Below are 20,704 nucleotides of genomic sequence, written 5' to 3' on the forward strand. Positions count from 1 at the left end.
ACCAAAAACAAAAACAAAAACAAAGACTCGGAGACTCCGACTCTCTCTCTGTCTCAGGCTGAAGCAAAGACTTTGACAATCCAAATCTCTATCTGCAAAAATTCTTAACTCTCGTAAACACCAAAATTCCCAATCTCCCAAAACCCCTTTGTTTTTTCACTTTCATTGTCAAATTCTCGTTTACTCTATTGCTTGTTTTCTAAGCTTTTAGATTCGTGTGTATTATTATATCTTATCAATTTTCAAAATCCACCAACAACAAAAAACAAAAATTCATTTCATTTCGCCCTTTCTTTTTCCTATTATGATTCTCATGGAAACAAAACCCTAGAATAAATTCTGAGTGTCCTTTGTTTCCAAAAAAAGGACAGGTTGTCAATCTGTGATGGGTAAAAATCCGTTACTGGCAACGTTTTTATTGTTGTTTCTGATTGTTGCCGATGTTTCCGATGCTTCCTTGCTCTTCAAGTTTCGAAAGTTAATCGGTTCCGCTCCTAACAATTCCGCTTCTGTAATCTTTCTCTCTCTCTTTGATTTTTTTTTTTTTTTTTTTCGGTTTAGAAATCAGAGTATAGTTGAAGAAAAAGTGTTTTTGTTGTTTTTGTTTTCGGTTTTTTTGAAATATAGGTTTCGCCGTCGCCGAGTCCGGTTCCTGTGGACAATAAAGTGGATCCGAAACCAGCTGCTGGATCCGATAACAAGAAGTCGGAGCCTCCTCCGCCGCCGCCGCAGGTGGATCCGAATAAGGGTTCGGGTAAGAAAGATAGCGATTCGGGTCCTCCCTCCGACCCGAATGTTGAAAAGGGTCATGAGGAGAAGAAGGATTTGCAAGACAAATGTGATGTGTTGGATAGGACATGCAGGGCCGAACCGAACATGACTGCTTGCATCAAAGATTTTCAACCTGGTACGGTATTTTCCCACATTATTGCTGTGTCTCATAATTCATATAATGTCTTTATTAGTTTATTCAAAAATATAATTTGTATGTTTTGACTGCTTAGTATGATTGTGGAACAATTTTATATTTTGCAATCTTATAATTTTGTACTAGAATGTTGTGTGTTATTTTAGGCTTTGATTCGAGCTGAGGGAATTAAAAAAGAAAAAGAAAAAAGAATAGAAGTAATAAAAAAGGACTTATTAAGAATAGAATGTAGGAAAAGAATACATGTGGGCAATGCTTACTAGTCTGTTAAGGATCCATAGTTGAACCCAAAAACTTGGGATTAAGGTTTGTTGTTGTTGTTGTGGTTGTGGTTGTGTCGTACCATTGCAGAAGATACTAGTGTAGTATGGGAGAGTGGTTTATTTGAATGTTATGCGTTATTGGGATTATTGGCATTGGGTGTTTCATGTTGTTGCACAATATACTAATATAGTAGAAGAGGGTCTCATTCTTTAGTTGGATGGTGTTGCATGGGCTGGTGTAGTGGAGAGACTGTAAATCATTTTTTGAACTATTGTGATAAAGGTATAGCATATGTTTTATGGTGTCTAGTATTTGGAGCTTTTGGAATTCAGTGGGTGGCGGGTCTCTTGTTTGGGTTTCAAAATTGGTTTGGGAAGCACTCTTCAAAGTTTTGGAACTTTTGTTTGACTATGTTTGATGTGGCTATTGTGGAAAGAGCAAAATGATCGTATTTTTGTAGATAAAGAAAGATCAAAGGCTCAGTTGGAACCATTATTGATTCGAATTCTGTTTCACTGGTCTCAAGAATGAGGTCTTAGGAATAGCAATTCCCTTCTAGATTTCACAGAATCACTCTCAACTTTTGTGCATAATTCTTTTGTAATTCTTTTATGTTACAATGCGCCCATCATCATGAGCATGAAATAATCTAATGTTTAAAAAAAAAAATTACAATTACGTGTCAAAAAAAGAAGAAGATAGGATTTTCTTATTGATTTTATGTAATTAAGATTATAGGAAAATGTTTTATTTGTAGGAGTGTTGGATTTGAATGTTACGTGTTATTGGGATTATAGGCGTTGGTAGCCATCCCTTTATGCAAGGTTATGGTGTAGGATTTATTTTTGGATGATAAGTGTTATTGAGATTATAGGCAAGTGTTTTGTTCATAGGAGAGTGCCTTATTCAAATCTTTATTTTATTTTTTAATTTTTTATCAATAAATAACTTTATTAAAAGAAGAAAGCAATTTCAATACACTAGTTATGTACAGAAGAAAGTGATAGAAAAGCAAAGGGAAAGAAGATACAGAAAAACAGCTAAGTAATGTGCAAGGATTCCATGAAGTCTAATACTTGCATGGAAAAAGAAACAAGTGGTGAAATATGCTCATATATTGACATCCAGGTTCAAATCCCCCCCCCCCCCCTCTCTCCTCTCTCCTCCCATTGACCCTCAAAGCAGTGAGCGTTACATTCTCTCCAAATACACCATAAAAGGCATAAAGGAACAGCCTGCCATACCTCCCTTCTGCCTCCCCCCACCAAATCGCCAACACTCTAACAATTCCATCACCGAAGAAGGCATCACACAATAATGCCAATAATCTAGCCACGACACAATGAAGAAACAAGTGGTTATTATCCTCCCCACTATGTTTACACATTTAGCACCATTCAGCAATAAATGGCCCCTTCCTCTGTAGGTTTCAGCAGTCAAAATCCTCCCCAATACCGCACACCAAGAGAAGAAGGCTACTCTAGAAGGGACACAATATTTCCATATTTTCTTTTAAGGGAAATCCACTCCACCGCCTCTAAGAGTGTTGTAGTAGCTCTTCACTTGGAAACCGAGTCTAGATGAAGGAATCCACACCATAGTGTCTTCCTCTCCCGGCCTAAATTTTATGCTGTACAATTCCTCCAACAACCAAACCACATCATTTCTTGGCCTCGTTCAAATGTTACTTGGTCGTCAAATCATGTTGTTGTACAAGATATTAAATTAGGATTTGATTATGAATGTTTTTATGGTCAAGAAACCTTTCTTGAGGTTAACATTAGTCATACATTAGAATGGCATTTTTTACTGATTAGGAAAAATAAAAGTTAGTCATACATTATTTTTGATATTGTAGAGGTAGTCATCAATAGGGGTAGTCCCAATTGATGAAAAAAATGAGGGAGAGTCGCTTGAGATGGTTTGGTCATGTTCAGAGAAGAGTGATTAATGCATTGTTAAGAAAGAGCGCGTTGATCCAAATTGAGTGAACCAAAGAAGGTAGAGGAAGACCAAAGATAATATTAATAGAAGTGATAAAAAAAGGACTTATCAAAAAAAATTTAAAGGGACACTTCAATTAAGGAAGTAACATTCCTTTTGATTTCTTTGTATTCACTTCAAGTGCAGTAGCTTTACTATTGTAAACACATTGTGCTTTTCTTATCAATGAAACTTTTATTACCTATCAAAAAAGAATTAAGGAAAGAATTAAGGAAGTAACATAGACTATGACTTAATTAGAATAAAATTGAGGAAAAGAATACACGTGGCTGACCCTAACTAATCTATTGAGGACCCATAGCATACCCCAAAATTTTGGGACAAAAACTTTTTTTTGTTTTAAAGGGGAGACTAGTGCCCACATGGAGTCAAAACCCCAGAGGGGGGGGGGGGGGGGAGGAGTTGGAGGGTCCATATTTTTATTGCCTTATTTTGTTTTTAAAAATTCTGTAAAAGCATAATTGTGCCTCGAAAAGGTGAGACTTTTTTTTTTGATAGGTAATCAGAAATCTTATATTAAAGAGAAAAAACATGTGAAGTACAAGATGTTTATGATGATGAACAAGAGAAAATAGAACACAAAACACAACAACAAGAGAGAGGTCAAGAAACTAAGCTAAGGGAAGACATAAACTCAGAGAGAGAAGAACACTCAGTGAAACCCCAACAACGAGACCACTCCAATAGATTGCATTGGCATAAAACCTAAATATTATATATATATATATATATATATATATATATATATATTTTAAAGATCTATAAGTAAATGTTTCATTAATAAAATTAGAAAATAAAGCTAGTGCAGAGCTAGCAGAAAAAAAAAGTGTACATAGCGTAGAGTTGCAAAAAAAAAAAAAAAAAAAAAAAAGAAACAAAAAGTACTATAGAGGATTTAGCAAAGACTCATAGAATTCAGATACTCCAGGAACCTTGCTATAGAGGACATGAGAGACAATGAAGTCCATTCGTATAAAGACTTGGTACAATAAATATTACAACTTTGCCAAGTTCAACCCCTGCTGTTCAAATCAACAAGCATTCTTTTCTCTCCATAAACACCACATGAGACACAAGGGGATGAATTCTCAAGTCCCCCATAACTTCTCCCACCAAACCTCCCCATCCTAGAAGACAACTCCAGCATAGAGTGAGGCATGACCTAGGATACATCAAATGAGCAAAAGATCATAGACCACAACTCCCTAGCCACAACATGTTAGAAATTAATGATTCACACTCTCTCCATGAATTTTACACACAAAAACATCACTCCAACATAATTATACCACACTTAGAATCACCTACATCATACCGTAGTAGAGTGAAGTTTTGGAACCATGTGTGGAGTGGGGATTGTACCCTTAAAGAGGCTTTTCCAGATCTTTACTGTCTTTGTAGGGCTAGGGATTCTTCTATGGCGGAGGTTATGTGTTGGATTAGTGGGAGGGTTCATTGGAACTTTCAATTTTGTCATTCACCGCAGGATTGAGAGGAAGACTCTTTTGATCGGTTTGTGGCAATTGTTTACTCTTTGAAAGTGTGGGGGGTTGGCCCTAGCAAGGTTTGTTGGAAGCCCACAAAGAGTAGAGGTTCTGAGGTTAGAGTTTTCTATCTTTCTTTCTTCATTTCTACTATTTCCTTCCCTTGGAGGTTGGTGTGGCAATCGAAGGTCCCTCCAAGGGTGGCTTTCTTTTCATGGTCAACCACTCTAGGTAAGATTCTTACTACTGATAAGCTGCACAAAAGGAGTATTATTGTCCTTGATTGGTACTATATGTGTAAGAGGTGTGGGGAGTTAGTGGATCATCTTTTGCTTCATTGCCCCATAGCTTCTGAGCTGTGGTCCTTGGTGTTCAGTTTGTTTGGAATTCATTGGGTTATGCCATTAAAGGTGTTTGAGTTGTTTGAATGTTGGCAAGGTAAATTCAAGCAACATCGCAATATAGATTTTTGGAGATTGGTGCCGCATTGCTTGATGTGGTGTATTTGGAGGGAAAGGAATGTTAGATGCTTTGAGGGATGTGAGAGGTCTTTGCTAGAGATCAAGTCTTTTTTCTTGCATACTCTCCTTGTTTGGAGTGTGGTTTTGTCGCCTTTTTTTTTGTTTTTTCCCTTCCTACTTTACTTGATCATTGTAATTTTGGTTCTTGTTTTTTGCCCCCATGGTACATCCCCAATGTATTGGGATGACTACTTTTTTCTATTTAATAAAATTGTTTTGTTGCCTATCAAAAAAAAAAAAAGAATTTGTCCTAGTGCTGCACATCACGAAAAGAAAGCCACCCTTGGCAACACATGCAACCCCCCCCCCCCCAAAAAAAAAAACACGTTGTAATAATAACTCTTCTGTTGATAGCCTTGGTTCTGACATCTGCAAAGGGATCCATGTCACTTTGTCTTCCTCCCCATGCCGAATGTTTATCTCATACAAATGCTCCAATAACTGGGCAATAGATTCCACTTGTCAATCATGTGTGGCACAGATGAACAATGGACTCCAAAAAAAAGCAGTTATTTCAGAATTCTACATAATCGGCCACCATGGCTTCACCACTCCACACTATGAGAAATAAATCGGGATATCTTTCCTTATGAGTAGCCTCACCCTGCAACAAGTCATGCCAAAATTGGACTCTAGTACCATCACCAACATCATATTGGATGAACCGTGCAAAACCATTCCACCCTCTTCTAATATACTTCCACTTCTAAAGAAATATATCACAAACTGAAAGAGAAATTGCCTTAAATTGTACAACTCAACTGAGCAATGTCCTAATCTGAACCACATGAGGCGAAAGCTTATTATATAGTTGTGCTCTTTTGTATTTGTTTATATGGTTCTTTTAAATAAACACACAGGCTGATGTAGACTACAAAAGGCTCATGAAAAGCAAGTTTAACTGCCGAATATGTTTTTAAACAGGGTTTAATTCTGATTTTTGAATCATTTATAGGATACAGTGGTTGTGAAGAGTTTACTCCTTTTTTTCTTTTGTGTGTGTTTATATCATAAGTAGCTATTTTAATTTTATATATGTGGAATACCCATAAACCATTGCACACATATCTTTTCAAACCTTTTAGCAGTCAATGAATCAAAACCTTAAATTCTACTTCTGTTAGCTGCCCATGAAACCATTTGCTATATTTTTCAATCCCTTCAGCCTTCATCTTTGAGGTCATGAGTTATTGCAGCTAAAATGCTGTAAAATTGAGCCTATGAGAAACCCTATTTTTATTCTTCAACCTTTCAAAACTTCATAAACCATCCTCTCATACTGAACTTTTGCTTTAGGATCCGTTTGGTTGGGGGATGGAAAAGTAGGAGGATAGAAAATGGGGAGAGGATAGAAAAGTGAAAGGATAGAAGAGATTTTAGTTTTCTCTCATGGTGTTTGGTTGGGAGCATGAAAAAGTGGAGAGAAAAAAACTCATTTGTCTGGTTTAGAAGAAAAGTTGGACGATAAAAAATGTCGTTTGTATAAATTTACTCCCATGCTCCCCTATCACATAATATAAGAAATAATTTTTTTGTAATCATTAATATATATATATATATATATATATATATATATATATATATATATTGTATTAGAGTGAAAGCCACCATTTAATTTAAAAACAAAACCCAAACCCACTGTTTGATTTAAAAAACAAAACCCAAACCCACTGTTTGATTTAAAAAACATGTTGACAAATTAAAAAAAACCACTGCTTTTTTTTTTTTAAATTTAAAAAACACATTGACAGACAAAAAAAAAACCACTGCTTGATTCAACCCAAAAAAAAAAAGTGGCAGCAATAATGCACAGTAGGTGGGAGGGTTAGTTTTGATGTTTTTCAAAAGCCCTCTCCCCTATTTTCACTCAAATCTCTCCAAATTGGAGAGAGAGGATTTTGTGAGCATAAAAAAAAAAGAAAAAAAGCAGTGTTAACGCACAGTAGGTGAGAGGGTTAGTTTTGATGATTTCTCAAAAAACCCTCGCCTCCCCTATTTTCGCAACTCCGATCTCTCCAAATTGGAGAGATAGGATTTTGGTGGGCTTTTCTCTCCTAGTATCCTTTTCCCCTTTTCCATCCCTTTTAAAATCACCCCAACCAAACCGTGCCTTAGTGCTCTTCCTGTCTGTTTTTAACATGCACAAGAATGAGTGGTCATACATGAAGTTATTTTAAAAGTCTGCATATCTCTAGGTTTAATTGATGACAGTGTTGATGGCTCATTTGAAGTTTTTTTCCCCTTACTAATATACTTATTTAATTGATGGATTCATTTGGAGCACTTAAGATGTGTAATTTATTCTTTCAAAAAAAAAAAGAAAGTGTCATTGTTACATACCTTCTATAAAGCCATATAATCTGATAGATTTTCAAAAAGAAAAATCTGATACATACATTCCCTGCAGTTTTACATAGGACATAATATACATTATCTTTTGTAAGAGTTTTTTTTTCAAATTTATTGACTTGCATCTTTTCTGTGAATTTTGTTCTCTCAGTGTATCTCGCGTACTGAGACTTTCTTGGCTTAATAAATTTTATAATTTATATAAAAAAGGTCATTTACTTGCATGGCTTGCACCTAACAACAAATAAATCTTAGGAGGGAAATGAAAAAAACGGCTAAGCAAGTTTTAAAAGTAACTTCATCTACTGTTTCTTTTTATATATTTATTCAGTTACAGTGTCAATGAGCTCTAACTTAAATGGCATCTCCTTCCCTTGTAAGAGCAAGGTGAAGGGTAAGGTCTTGAGTTCAGGTCCATGGGATGCCATGTAACTTACCATTAAAAAAAGTATTTATTCAGTTATAGCTTGAAAGCATTAAAGGTTAAGCTATGAAAAAACAAGGTTTTACTTATCTAAGAAAGGGGAGAAGAGTTTACTGCTCAGTTTTATATGCTGTTTATTGACGCTGGATTTAGAGCTTGATTTTATTGATACATTTCTATCCCTTATATTCTTGAAGAGATGAAAGGTTCTTCATTTAATTTCTCCATCACATAGCAGGGTCCAAAGAACTGGTTGTTCTAGTCCAAAATGGTGGAGAGAACATTTTGAAAGTGAATTTTACCGTGGAAGGTGCTATTAAGGAGCTGGAAATACCCAAAAACCAAAGTAAAAGGGTATGGCTCTTATTTCTCTTATTTACGCTGTTATTATCTATAATCTTGCTAATGTAATGACACTTGTATATTTGTGAATGAGATTTCAATTGAAAGGTTATATTGGGATATAAGCTTTAGCCATCAGGAATATCTTCTTCTCTTTCTTTTTCTTGAACAATTTGAAATAAAGATTTGCTTAATGACATACTTATTTGAGTAATAATTACTCTGGAGAAGTGTGATTACCAGAAATACTGCCTATCTTTTGATTCTTTTACCTTAACTTATTGCTAAGATATGCAGGATGGAGGTGGAAAAATTAGGATTAATAGATAAATAGTTCTTTTCTGGCACTTTTTAGCTGAGATCTGCAAGTACGGATCCTGGTTGTTTGGTCAGCTGAGTTAAATAATGTTAAAAATCTCAATTTATTCTTGTTGTTGGACCTAGATCTTCCCTCCATATGCTAGTTGTTTCTAATTAATTCAATTTATTTAAAACTACACTAGACTTTTGTAAACAGAGTTGCCTTGTTTGTTGTGCTTGTTTTTCAGATAAATGTCCCGCTAACTTATGACAAAAGCTACAAAATCATATTAGATACTGGACATGGTGAATGTGTGCTTCCTGTGACCCCTCCTGGAGAAGGGAACTCTATTTTTATTCTCCCTTCTTATGACAAGCTGTTCACCCCAGTCAATGGTGCCTACTTCTTGATTCTTACAGTGCTAGTCTTTGGAGGGACATGGGCTTGCTGCAAGTTTCGGAAGAAGAGTCCCCATGGTGGAGTCCCATATCAAGAACTTGAAATGGGTTTGCCAGAAGAATCTGTCTCAGCTATCAATGTGGAAACAGCAGAAGGTTGGGATGAGGGTTGGGATGATGATTGGGATGAAGATAATGCAGTGAAGTCACCGGGAGGCCGGCATGTAGGAAGCATTTCTGCAAATGGCCTCACTTCCAGATCTTCAAATAAAGATGGGTGGGAAAATGACTGGAACGATTAGTTATTTGACAGCCAAAAAGGGTCAGAGAAGAGAATTTTTGCTTGAAGGTAGGTGAGGTAGCAGAGGGTGGACCAAAAGATTAAGACAAAAACACAAACTCAATGTACAACAAATAGTATAACTGAGAAATTGAATATAAAATTTTCTCACTTGTTTTTTTCTGGATCAAAAAGCTTGCTTCTGTTGATAGTTGTCAACTGTCACGTAATAGTTAGTTCCCAAAATGAGGTCTGTAAAATTTGTTTTATTTTATCTTATTTTTTTATTGAAGCACAGGATTTACATATTTCTTACCCTTTTTTGCACTTAAAGGCTTAAAGCTGTACTTTTTGTCTTTATTGTTTTGGGGGTGTAGAATTGAATGGACATAAATGCCTACAAAATGCCAAGATGGTTTAGGATCTGCAATTCTGTAGTAATGATACTTTGCCTTTTATTATGCTTATGCTCATTCTTGTAAAATCTGAGCCTGCATTTACCAATACATGAAGAATTCTCTTATATTTTACGTTTTTATTGGCATTTGGCAGCTTCTAGTATTTGGTGTTGCATAATAAAGCTTTAATCACTAATTCTTACATGTAGTGCACCGATTGGTTTCAAGATTTCAGTCACATTGGACGAATTCACCTATGATATAAATATACATCCAGTCTGATTTGTATAAAGAGTTGAAGACTCTTCACCTTGTTGTGACTAATTACTAATATATTTTACAGAAACAAAAAAGATACAAGTATGCGACTATTCAGGCAATGGGTGCATAGGATTTTTGTCCAATACCCTAGGATTGAAGAACCTGAACAAAAGGTCTATATGGTCGTGCTACTCATGCTATGCCGAGGAAGATCCGTGAAGGTTTTTCTGATGAGAAGTTAACTTTGCTTTTCTTCCCCCTATCAAAATGATAATGACTTTTCTTGAGGTTTGAGGAAGTAATGCTTGTTACCCTATTCTTTGTTTCACTCTAAACGAAGAGTACAACTTAGGTTCAATGTCCTGTTGTACTAGTCGCAAACTTTTAAACATAAACATTCCTTAAAATCGAAAATATATTATACCAATAACTCTTGAAATCAAAAATATATTACACCATATACCAATAACTCTTGAACACTATCTAACATCGTTTGTTTAAGTAACCAACATGAGAAAAAAAAAACTATGAGAATAACATATTATCCTTTTATTTTTGTAAAAAATAAAATTCAATCACTTAGCGAGATATTTTGTTAATAATCCATTTAAAGAAAATTTTTATAAGAAAAGAAAAAAAAACAATTAATATTTTGACAGTTTTTTTCATTTCCTATAAAAGTTGTGTCAAAACTTTCTTAAAATGGATTATTAACCATTACCTTAAAGGCAACCGGTAACATGACCCTACTAATAATACTAATAATAATAATAATAATAACAATAATAGTATATCTATATTTAATATTTAAAAGGTAAAAGCTAAAACCTAACATTTATTTTTTCTACGCTCCTGTTGAGCCACATCAACTTAGCATTTTGGTCCAATTCAATCCATTCATTTCGTTTTGGTCTACATCAATCCATTTGGCCCATTTTGTATTTCGGCCTACTTCAATCAACACCTTTGATTCCGTTACACTTTGGTCCATTTGATCCACTTCAGTCCGAAACCAAAACCACCTTTCTTAGAAAAGGGAAGGAATAGTGATGAGTACAAAATTTCACAATAATATTTAGGTAACAAACTATTAAGGCCTACCACTGACAGCACTCTTCTTGTTCACCTAAATTAGATTGTGAATTTGTAAGAGAAGAAAATCTTCTGAAAATACGAAGCTATTAGATAACACGATTTTGATTGATAGGAAAGATAAACCGATTTTGATTGATAGAAAAAGAAAGGTTTTAGAATCAGCATAATAGCATATCATGAATATCACTGTTCTGGATTATTTTGTACATCCAATTGGCAGGCCAACCAGCGGCAAAAACAGAAAAATAGTTGCCCATGAGATGATTTATACTCCTGTAGACTGCAAATTATTAGATGTCATTTTTTTTTTTTGTTCTCTCCCTAGAATTGGCAACCATTTAATTGTCATTCTTTCTTAGGACGGCAAATCTTATATGTCGTTTTCTTTGGGTTAAATTACAATTACACCATTTAACCTTGATTTTCTTTAATTCAGTTCTTCAATTTTGATATGTTTCAATTTAACAATTCCGTCCAATCTTGTCATTATCCTTAGTATTATTCACTTTCCCAAACGGCATCTTTTTTTAGATGGATTGGACATAGGAGAACGGAATGGCTACATTGCGGATTGGATGGAGATGGACGGAAGGACTAGATTGGAAAGGAATGGAAGTAAAGGATTGAAAGAAAAAAGGAAAAAGAAGCTTAATGGATTAAATTGAAAACATGTTAAAATTAAATGGTTTAATCTGTAATTTAACCATTTCTTTTGCTTTTATTTTTCGTCACAACAACAGCCTTCAGATTATTTTTTGCTTCTTCTCAAAACAAAATTATTATTATTATTATTATTTGCTGTTATTTTAACCATGGTAGATATCAAATGAATTATATGTTGTGTTGGAGTAATTATACTTGTCTGTTACATCTTACATTGCTTAGACTTGGCTCTCTGTAATCTTAAGCATGAATAATATATGCTTTAACAATACTTTTAACAAAAGTAGTATTAAAGGACTTTCCACTATCTTGATACTAATAAATCCTTCAGTTCAGAATTTTATACGACGTGATTATGAATCAACTACCACCAAACACTAATTCTGAGTTACTGTTTATTTTTTGTTTTCTCTTTCTCCACCAGACCATAACTCATAAGTCATAAGCAATCAATAGCATGAAAAGAAACCTAGCTTATTGTTGGACATGGTATGATTGATTTGTCGAGCACTAGATAAATTAGCATTCAAAAAGTTTATAAGTAGTGCTTTTGAGGACCCCCATGTGATGTGCTTTCATGATGTTGAAAGCCATTTTCATTAGGTTCCCTTGGGTTCCAACACAGCTCATATAAATTAGCATACTTCAAATGTAAGCCTTAATTATTAAACATAACTGAGTATTTAAGATTTATGATAACAAAGAGACAACACCGTATGATCCAACTTTGAGGGAGTGCTTTGGCTTACATATATAATTAGCATCAGTGGGCTTGTACAACATGCGCATGGTAGATATCATTTTAAATTGCAAGAAATCCTCCACCATGTTTGGCCAGAGGGTGCAGGACATACGTATAAAGCTAAGGGAAAATGGGGGGGTTCAAGATTAAAGTGCAGATAAAAAAGCAAGACACTGCTTTTGTTTCAACAGCATGCATATGTTAGCATCATACTCTTTTTTAATTCTTGTCCTTGCTTTATCTTTTTACCCTCACTCTTGAGCCATTCACTCCATTATGTTATCATCTCTTTTGATTATAGATTACCCAAAAAAAAAAAAATCTATCTCTTTTGATTATTTAAGAATCAAAATTGCTTTTTGCATACTTCCCCCCAAATAAAAAATGGTTCTGCATTGGATGGCAGAAGACATTTTTTCCCTTTTTCCTTATTTTCATTTTTGAGATAAGTAATTATAGTATTAAATTTCTATACTCATTAATTTAACTTCAAATTTTCAAATCATATGCATATATCTAAACTTAGATACCGGATCCTTCAAAACATACCCCTCACCAATAAGAATGTATCTCAGACAATGTATATATGCCTCCTCCTTCTATGACTGTGAGACACACTGAAAAGGAAAATGCAAAAATCCAATGCATGAAATCAATATTGCTCCCACCAGAGGCCAGATGTGGGTAATTAGCAACAAGGGTTATTTGGACTTGGATTAAAGAAGATGTGAAGTTCCTCCAACTGCATATAACAAAGGACAGATTTAGTCCATGTAATCTATAGACTATACTCAAGAAGTATCATCTTAACAAATATATAATGTGCCTCATTTCCATATCAAACCGGTGAAAAGGAATCCGACATTACAACTGAATAAAATTAATAAAAGAACACAAACAAAATTACAATAACAAACAAAGATTGTGAAGAACAGGACCTTCAACAATCTTTTTCCTTTTTTTTTTCTTCTATTGCTCAAAACAAACAAACAAACATACCGGATTTATTTTCACCGGAAAATACATTATATGTTGCATTTTCTCAATCTCTATAACTTAGAATCACTCTAATTCTTCCTGGCCTTCTGAAGGGCACTGGATGAGCTCCAGAATATTAACCACCTCACTCATGTCCGGTCTGTTTGATGGAACCTGAGAAGCACAAATTAAACCAAGCTTTATCACTGGAATTGCCTCCTCTGCTGGAAAATTACGCCGGAGCCTCCCATCAACACAATCCTCCACCTTCCCTTCCTCCAATGCCTCTCTCACCATGTCACAAAGCACCACCACATCATCCTCCATATACTCCACAGGTCTTTTCCCTGTCACCACCTCCAAAACCAATACCCCAAACCCATACACATCACATTTCTCAGTAATTTTCACAGTTCGACAAGCAAATTCAGGAGCCATGTACCCAAGAGCACTCTGGATTTTGCTGCTCAAAACACAACGGTCTAACATTGGCAATAGCCTTGCAAGGCCAAAGTCTCCTACTTTTGGCTCACCAGAGCTGTCTATCAGAACATTTGTTGATTTTAGATTGTAATGAATAATATTCATTTGGTGCAAATGGGCCAACCCTTTTGCCATCCCAAGAACAATGTGGAATCTCTGTCGCCAAGAGAGGCAGTTTCCGTTGTGTCCATCATGGAGATGCTTATACAAACTCCCACTGGAGATGTATTCATAAATAAGTAGTTGCAATGATGGAGTCCAGTAGTACCCTTCAAGGGCCACAAGATTATGGTGCCTGATCTTCCCAAGTTTCTTCACTTCCCTATCAAATTCTTCTTGGGACTTGATTAAACCTGAGATGGTTAGTTTCTTGATTGCAACTGAACGCCCATCACGAAGGACTGTTCTGTAAACAACTCCAAATCCACCACGACCAAGTTCACAGTCCTTGTTGAGCAGTGCATGAGCCCCAGCGACAAAGTCAGCGTCACCCGAAAACATGACAAGCTTGCCATAGTTTGGATCATTAATGGGGGAACAACTGTAATCTTCCCCTCCAGATAATGCAAGTGGAGCAGCAGAATGTGACATTGAAGACCTCACACGGATATTGAGAACAGTAACAGCTACTACACCGAGGGCTATGAATACAGCTGCACCAATGGCAATGAGAGCAGAGATACTGAGTAATATTTTGTGATGATTCTGAGAGGAAGAACTGCCAGGCGAGGAATCGGAAGAATTAGGGTTAAGGACAAGAGGTTTAGGATGGACAGAAGGGCAGGAGCGATTAACAACAGAACCACATAGGGATGGATTACCAAAAACAGATGAGGGAGAGATAGTGTTGAAGAAGCCCCCCACTGGTAGCTCACCTTGAAGGTGGTTGTGGGAAATATTAAAAGAGACCAGTTGGGTAAGATTTGTCAGCTCTTTCGGTAAGCTTCCAGAGAGTTGATTCAAAGATAAATCTACATATTCAAGATTGGTGAGGTTTGCAACGGCTGAAGGGATTGGGCCAGTGAGGTTGTTCTGATATAGGATCCTGCATAAGTTGACCAATTAGAACAAAAGGAAAAGCTATTAGAACAATGTAGTTTCTTTGGCTTATTTTGAAAATACAGAATGATCTTAATGTAACCACAACAAAAAAGGTAAACAGTAGAATACTAGACCAAAGACAATTAAGCTCAAGAACACAAAGTCCATATTTTCATCTATGGTTAAAACGATATGTAGACATTATTATTATTTTTTCTTTATAAGGTAAGATTGTAGTGTAAAAGTAAAGAACCCTATTCAAATAATTAAAACAAAATTCCTTGAGTCAAAAAACATGTTCTCAATCAAGTACTACTGCTCAGACTTCATGCTTGCTAGTTACTACTTACTGAGAGATCTAATTAGGACTACTAAAAATAATTAGACTTTGTCCACAGTGCATAAGTAGAAGTGTAGAACGCCAATTCACACTAACTTAGACAAAGGCATCCAAAAGAGAGAGAAAGCCGAGAAAGCAAAAACAAAAAAATGACATTCAAAAACCATTTTCAGTTTTACTACCTCATCAAGTCAGAAAATCCACTGGATAACCTTAAAAAGCATCAGATGGAAGACAGAAAAATGCTTATCCAAATTAATCTTTCCTCCAGTCAGATATGCCAGCCAATCAATGCTTAAGCAGAAATTATGGACAGGTTAAATTGTTTTTGACCATAAATTGTTATCAAGGATATAGAGGGCATCAAATCTGAAGTAATCTACAACCTTAAGTTTTCACATTATTCACATAGCTCCAAAGATTCTTAATAAATTAATGAAATAGCAAAGCAAACCAAAAAAAAAAAAGAGACAGAAAGAGAGCTTACAAAGATGTTAGGGATGAGCACTTCTCAATTTCGGTAGGAATTTTCCCTGTTAAAAAGTTCTTCTGCAGCTTCAGTTCCTTGAGTGAAACTGCTCCTCCAACTGCAGATGGAATGCTTCCATTAAGCCGATTGTCGCTCAAATCAAGAACATATGTAGACTTCAATTCACCTATGCTGGCAGGTATAGAACCAAAAAGACGATTCCTGGACATATTTAAGAACAGCAAGGTACTAAGCACACCAATGTTAGCTGGAATTTCACCAGAGAATGCGTTTGAAGATATATCCAAGACCTGAAGACCTTGATGAGATGCTGCTACTGATGTGAGTGAAGAATATTCCGGACTTTCACCAACTCTCTTTCCAGAAAGTGAAACACTTTGTACACTCGGCTTAAAGAACCATGAAGGAATACTGCCTGCCAACTGATTATGGCTAACATCAACAGCCAAGAGGCTAACACAATTTGTCATTGACTCTGGCAAGTTCCCTGTAAACTGGTTCAAAGATAAATTTAGATTTTTTAATAATGGAAGATTTCCTATTGAATTTGGAATCTGACCCGAAAAGTTATTCGCTGAAAGATCCAAAATCTCAAGGTCTCTCAATTCTCCAATCCAGTTCGGAATTTCTCCTGTGAATGAATTTCCACTCAAACTCAGAGAAGTACATGAACTAAGTCTCCGCATTGACTCTGGAAGACTCTCAGAAAGGAAATTGTCACTAAAATCAACCAATTTCAGAAGAAAACAACCTCCAATATCCCAGGGAAGCTTTCCAGAGAACCGGTTTGAGCTCAAATTTATAGCTCTCAAATCATACAAGCCTTCAATTCCTTCAGGAACTACTCCCTCTAACAAATTATCTGACAAATCAAGAGCCTGGAGCCCCCTCAAATACCATAATCCAGAGGGCAATTTCCCCAAAATCCTATTAGATGAAAAGTTAACCGAAACCAATGTGGAGCATGAGCTCAAAGAATCAGGAATATTTCCTGTGAGATTGTTCCTAGCAAATGAAACCACTTTCAATGACCCACATTGTTGAAAAAAGCCATCTGGGATATCTCCAGAAAGCTTATTCTCACTAAAGTTAACAACTTGTAAGGTTCCAAGGTGAGCAAGATCAGGGTTTATAGTCCCTGTGAAGTTGTTATTGGAAAGTGACAGAATTTGAAGGAATTGCAGCCTCAGGAGGCCACGGTCAATGTGCCCGGATAGCGAAAACCCGTCGAGGACGAGTTCAGTGACCCGGTTAGTTTTAGGATCACATTTGACTCCGACCCAATTGCAAGGACTACTAGCATCTTCGTTCCACGATGTTAGTTTGGACTTTGGGTCTTGAATTCCAGCCTTGAACATAATCAAACCCAAAACGTCATCGTTGAAAGCTGGGTCTAAACAATGAACTATAGCTGGAGCTAAAACAACAAAGAGGACTACTAGCTTGTATAGCATTTTCAAATACCAAAAGGCTCACACAGAAGAATTCAAATAAAACTAACAAGAAATGTCATTTTGGGAAGGCTCAAAATGGAAATAAGAGTGAAATTTTCTGTTTCGCACAGAGAGAGAGGAAAGTTCCTAAGACAACAAAATGAAGCTCAATATGGACAAACAAACAGAGTGTGAAAGAGTTACAGATTATCTATGTATCTCCAAATCTTATTAGAAGCTCAAAAAAGAACAAAACAGAGAAAGCAAGCACTTCGCAAATTGCATTAAGGCAATGTTGTACTAAAAAACAAAGCAAAGGAATCCTCAACAAACAACAACAACAAGACCCACTTTCCTCTTTCACTTCGTATAGTTCAAAATTCACTTACTTTTTTTTTTCCTTCTTTTTATAAAGCAAAGTAAACCAAAAAAAAAAAAAAAAAGCAGAAATACTATAATAACAGTGTATAATACAAGTAAAATTCACACTGTATATTAAAAAATATTATACAACCATAACAAAAGCTCAAATCAATTAGAAAAAACAAACCCAACAAATAAAAAAATAGAACTTTGATTAAAAGAATCGAAGATTTGAGGACTGAAAAGGTTTGTGTTTGGAGTTACAGAGGTTGCGCCGGAAATGGTGCCGGAAGCTGACACGTGTCAGTGAATGGACCCGAAAAGTTCGCCGTAAAAGCGCTTTCAGAGAGAGAGAGAGAGAAAGAGAGATAGGATTTTGGGAACCCTAGTGAGAGAGAGAGAGAGAGAGAGAGAATAATAAAAGTCTTGTTCTTCGGAGGAGACTGATAAAGGCAAAGCAGACGCATTTAAAGCTGGTTTTAACGCCGAAAACAGAGAGAGAGAGAGAGAGAGAGAGAGAGAGAGAGAGAAAGAAAGAGAGAGAAGGGTGTAACAGTCTTTTCAGGTTGTCTTTTTTAGGCGGCCTCCCTCCTGGGACTCTTTTTCTTGGTCAAACCAGTATCCGACGTGTCATCCATGCTGGTTTTCCCATTACTTTACCATCTCACGTGTTTTTTTTTTTTTTTTTTTTTTTTAATTAATAAAACTCCAAACTTGCAAATTTGAAGATCGGAGATCCATGGATATTTTCCTTAAAAATATTAGGATGTTTCAGTTGAATTATAAACTCTTGACATTTGAGTAATGTTTTAAAAAATACTTTTTAGTTTTAAACAATAATTTTCATAATTTTTTATTTTATGTCTTTAAAAGAACCACAATAATTGAGTTGACAAAGTTTTGGAATTTTTGTAGTTTTTTGAGATGGGTTTTGGTAATATAGTTTGAGATGAGATTTTTATAATTTTTTGAAATTTGTATGAGTGAAAAAATGTGTGAAAATGTATGTAAAGTTGTTTAAAATGTAAAAATGTGAACTTAAGATTGTAAACCAAACAGGCCATTAACAACTTGCCAATTTAATAATTGTGAACATTTTGTGGCTCTAGATTTATTGATTTCTTTTTATAATTTGATGTAAAAATGTGAACTTAAGATTGTAAACCAAACAGGCCATTAACAACTTGCCAATTTAATAATTGTGAACATTTTGTGGCTCTAGATTTATTGATTTCGTTTTATAATTTGATTTCAATGTCATTTACACCAAAAAAATTTCACAATCAATATGGTTTATCTTGATTAATATATAATAAAGAAAATAGTATTGTTCATGAAAAAAAAGGATGTTTGAACTTTTAATTTTAACTTACTAATTTTGCAAATTATGAAATTGTTATGGAATTTTTTTTTCTCTCACCTTATTTATTAAATTTGTTCTATTCGTGAATTTTGAACATAATTTTTAGTAATATATGAAATTTTCATTTTACAATTATATCACCCAAGCTCTTCTTAGTCATATATTCTTTTTCTTTCCGAATTTTGTGGAATAGTTCAAGATTCTAAATTGAAAGTAATATGAACAAATCTTTTTTCTTTTTTTTTTCAATTTTAGCTTTTAAGAAAGTCGTATTCTTAGGATTATGAGTACCTATAAGGACCTAATAAGTGGGGCATACTTTGCGTATGCATATTATGATAAAGTAGTATAGTGAAAATTTAATAATTTACCTTGTAAGGCATGCTAAAACCGCAATCATTCCACAAATTAAGCACAATATTTGTATTACGGCATGGGAATAAGGGAACAAAAAACATAATAAATTTATTTTGAATAAAATTTAAGACAATGATATTTGACCCAAAAAAAAAAGATTTTCTCAATATTGTATATGAATTTTAGTTATTACAATAATATTATTATTATTATTTTTACAATTCATTCATTGAGGATAGAAAGATCTGAATGAAGACACTAGAAAGTAATGTTTATCAAAAAAGAAGACACTAGAAAGTAAAAGATGATTTAAAAGTTTATTGACAAATAAACTCACATAACTGTCCTGTAGTACGAATTATGCAAACGTAGAAAAATAAACTCCACAAAAGTATGTGATCTTCACTTGGCCCCAGGTTAAAACTTGAACGTTAAACTTACGGTGAATACCCAAAAAACAGTAAAAAGACAAGGCCTCTGCGTCCTTTTCACTTCAATCGTAACGTTGTTCGAGAACATAAGCACCATAGGATCAAGGGAATTTCATCACAAATCTAGAGATATTCTTTTGGTCTGAAATGAAATGAAAGTAAAGTCTTAAAGCCAAAATGCTATTATAGACTTTATAGTATTTTATTACTTACTTTGTTGTTATAATTTTCAACTACTTTCTTGTTACGATATCTCAGTGTATCAGTCAAAATGGGTTTAGAATTTTTTTGTTGTTGTGGGCTTTAATAAATTGACAGAAAATGGACTCTCTCCACTACCAATTTGTTTTGGCTGTAGCTCTGTTAGTTTCACTTTGTTTGACTTTGAGATCCTCTGTGTTGTGGTGTCTAATTAATTGACTTTCACTGTGAATAATTACAAAATCGAATTGTTAACACTTCCCAGCGTACACACCTAATAAGCCTTAGCGATCTTGTCGATGTTACTATTTAAGTATAAATTAATGTCTCTATCTTCAATTTTGTTTCTTGGGGTTGTCATTACACAGACAGACTTATTATGAGTGGCGTAAATGGCGCTTCATCAAACACTCAACAAATCTAGCTTAAGAATTGTGGGAATTCCTTGGTCCAATTTAAAATTATACTAAACAATAAAGGGATGCAAATCTGCACATGGATTTTTGGAAGAATATAAGCACGTGATCAAGGAGCCTCATTCTTAAGCACCTCAACCTAGATAAACAATGGAGAGAATTGGGCTTCTCTTTCAATTTGGGCTTTTACTTGGTTCTCATAATTGATCCTCCATTGGCATCCCAACTAGCCATTAGTCGAGACCTATTTCATACGGTAGATCCACTCATATAGTAGATTATGACAAGATCCATATTTAACCGTGCATTAAGGGTCGTTTATGAACTATTTAAAAAAAAATTAATTGGAAAAAA

General features: G+C 35.0%; 2 protein-coding genes across 2 annotated transcripts; one reads left to right on the plus strand and one right to left on the minus strand.

Annotated features, from left to right (window-relative positions):
* LOC142610703 (uncharacterized) lies at nt 1–9,605 on the plus strand. The gene is made up of 4 exons (XM_075782608.1): nt 1–511; nt 628–907; nt 8,213–8,328; nt 8,865–9,605. Exons 1-4 carry the CDS (start codon nt 386–388, stop codon nt 9,315–9,317), a joined length of 975 nt encoding a protein of 324 aa, XP_075638723.1. The 5' UTR covers nt 1–385; the 3' UTR covers nt 9,318–9,605.
* A 3,648-nt stretch (nt 9,606–13,253) lies between these two features.
* LOC142610677 (leucine-rich repeat receptor-like protein kinase PXC2) lies at nt 13,254–18,125 on the minus strand. The gene is made up of 2 exons (XM_075782559.1): nt 15,784–18,125; nt 13,254–14,960 (listed from the first exon to the last, which is right to left on the minus strand). Exons 1-2 carry the CDS (start codon nt 17,238–17,240, stop codon nt 13,517–13,519), a joined length of 2,901 nt encoding a protein of 966 aa, XP_075638674.1. The 5' UTR covers nt 17,241–18,125; the 3' UTR covers nt 13,254–13,516.
* Between the last annotated feature and the right edge of the window lie 2,579 nt (nt 18,126–20,704).

The sequence above is a fragment of the Castanea sativa genome, chromosome 9 (genome assembly GCF_040712315.1).
Source record: "Castanea sativa cultivar Marrone di Chiusa Pesio chromosome 9, ASM4071231v1".
Classification (NCBI taxonomy): domain Eukaryota; kingdom Viridiplantae; phylum Streptophyta; class Magnoliopsida; order Fagales; family Fagaceae; genus Castanea; species Castanea sativa.

What these genes read in the sequence shown, in the direction of transcription:
- LOC142610677 (XM_075782559.1), bottom strand. Translation starts at nt 17,240, where the DNA reads ATGCTATACAAGCTAGTAGTCCTCTTTGTTGTTTTAGCTCCAGCTATA. An exon ending in TGCTCATCCCTAACATCTTT is followed by an intron (nt 14,961 to 15,783) that starts GTAAGCTCTCTT and finishes CAACTTATGCAG; the next exon opens with GATCCTATATCAGAACAACC.
- LOC142610703 (XM_075782608.1), top strand. Translation starts at nt 386, where the DNA reads ATGGGTAAAAATCCGTTACTGGCAACGTTTTTATTGTTGTTTCTGATT. An exon ending in CTCCTAACAATTCCGCTTCT is followed by an intron (nt 512 to 627) that starts GTAATCTTTCTC and finishes TTTGAAATATAG; the next exon opens with GTTTCGCCGTCGCCGAGTCC. An exon ending in CATCAAAGATTTTCAACCTG is followed by an intron (nt 908 to 8,212) that starts GTACGGTATTTT and finishes ATCACATAGCAG; the next exon opens with GGTCCAAAGAACTGGTTGTT.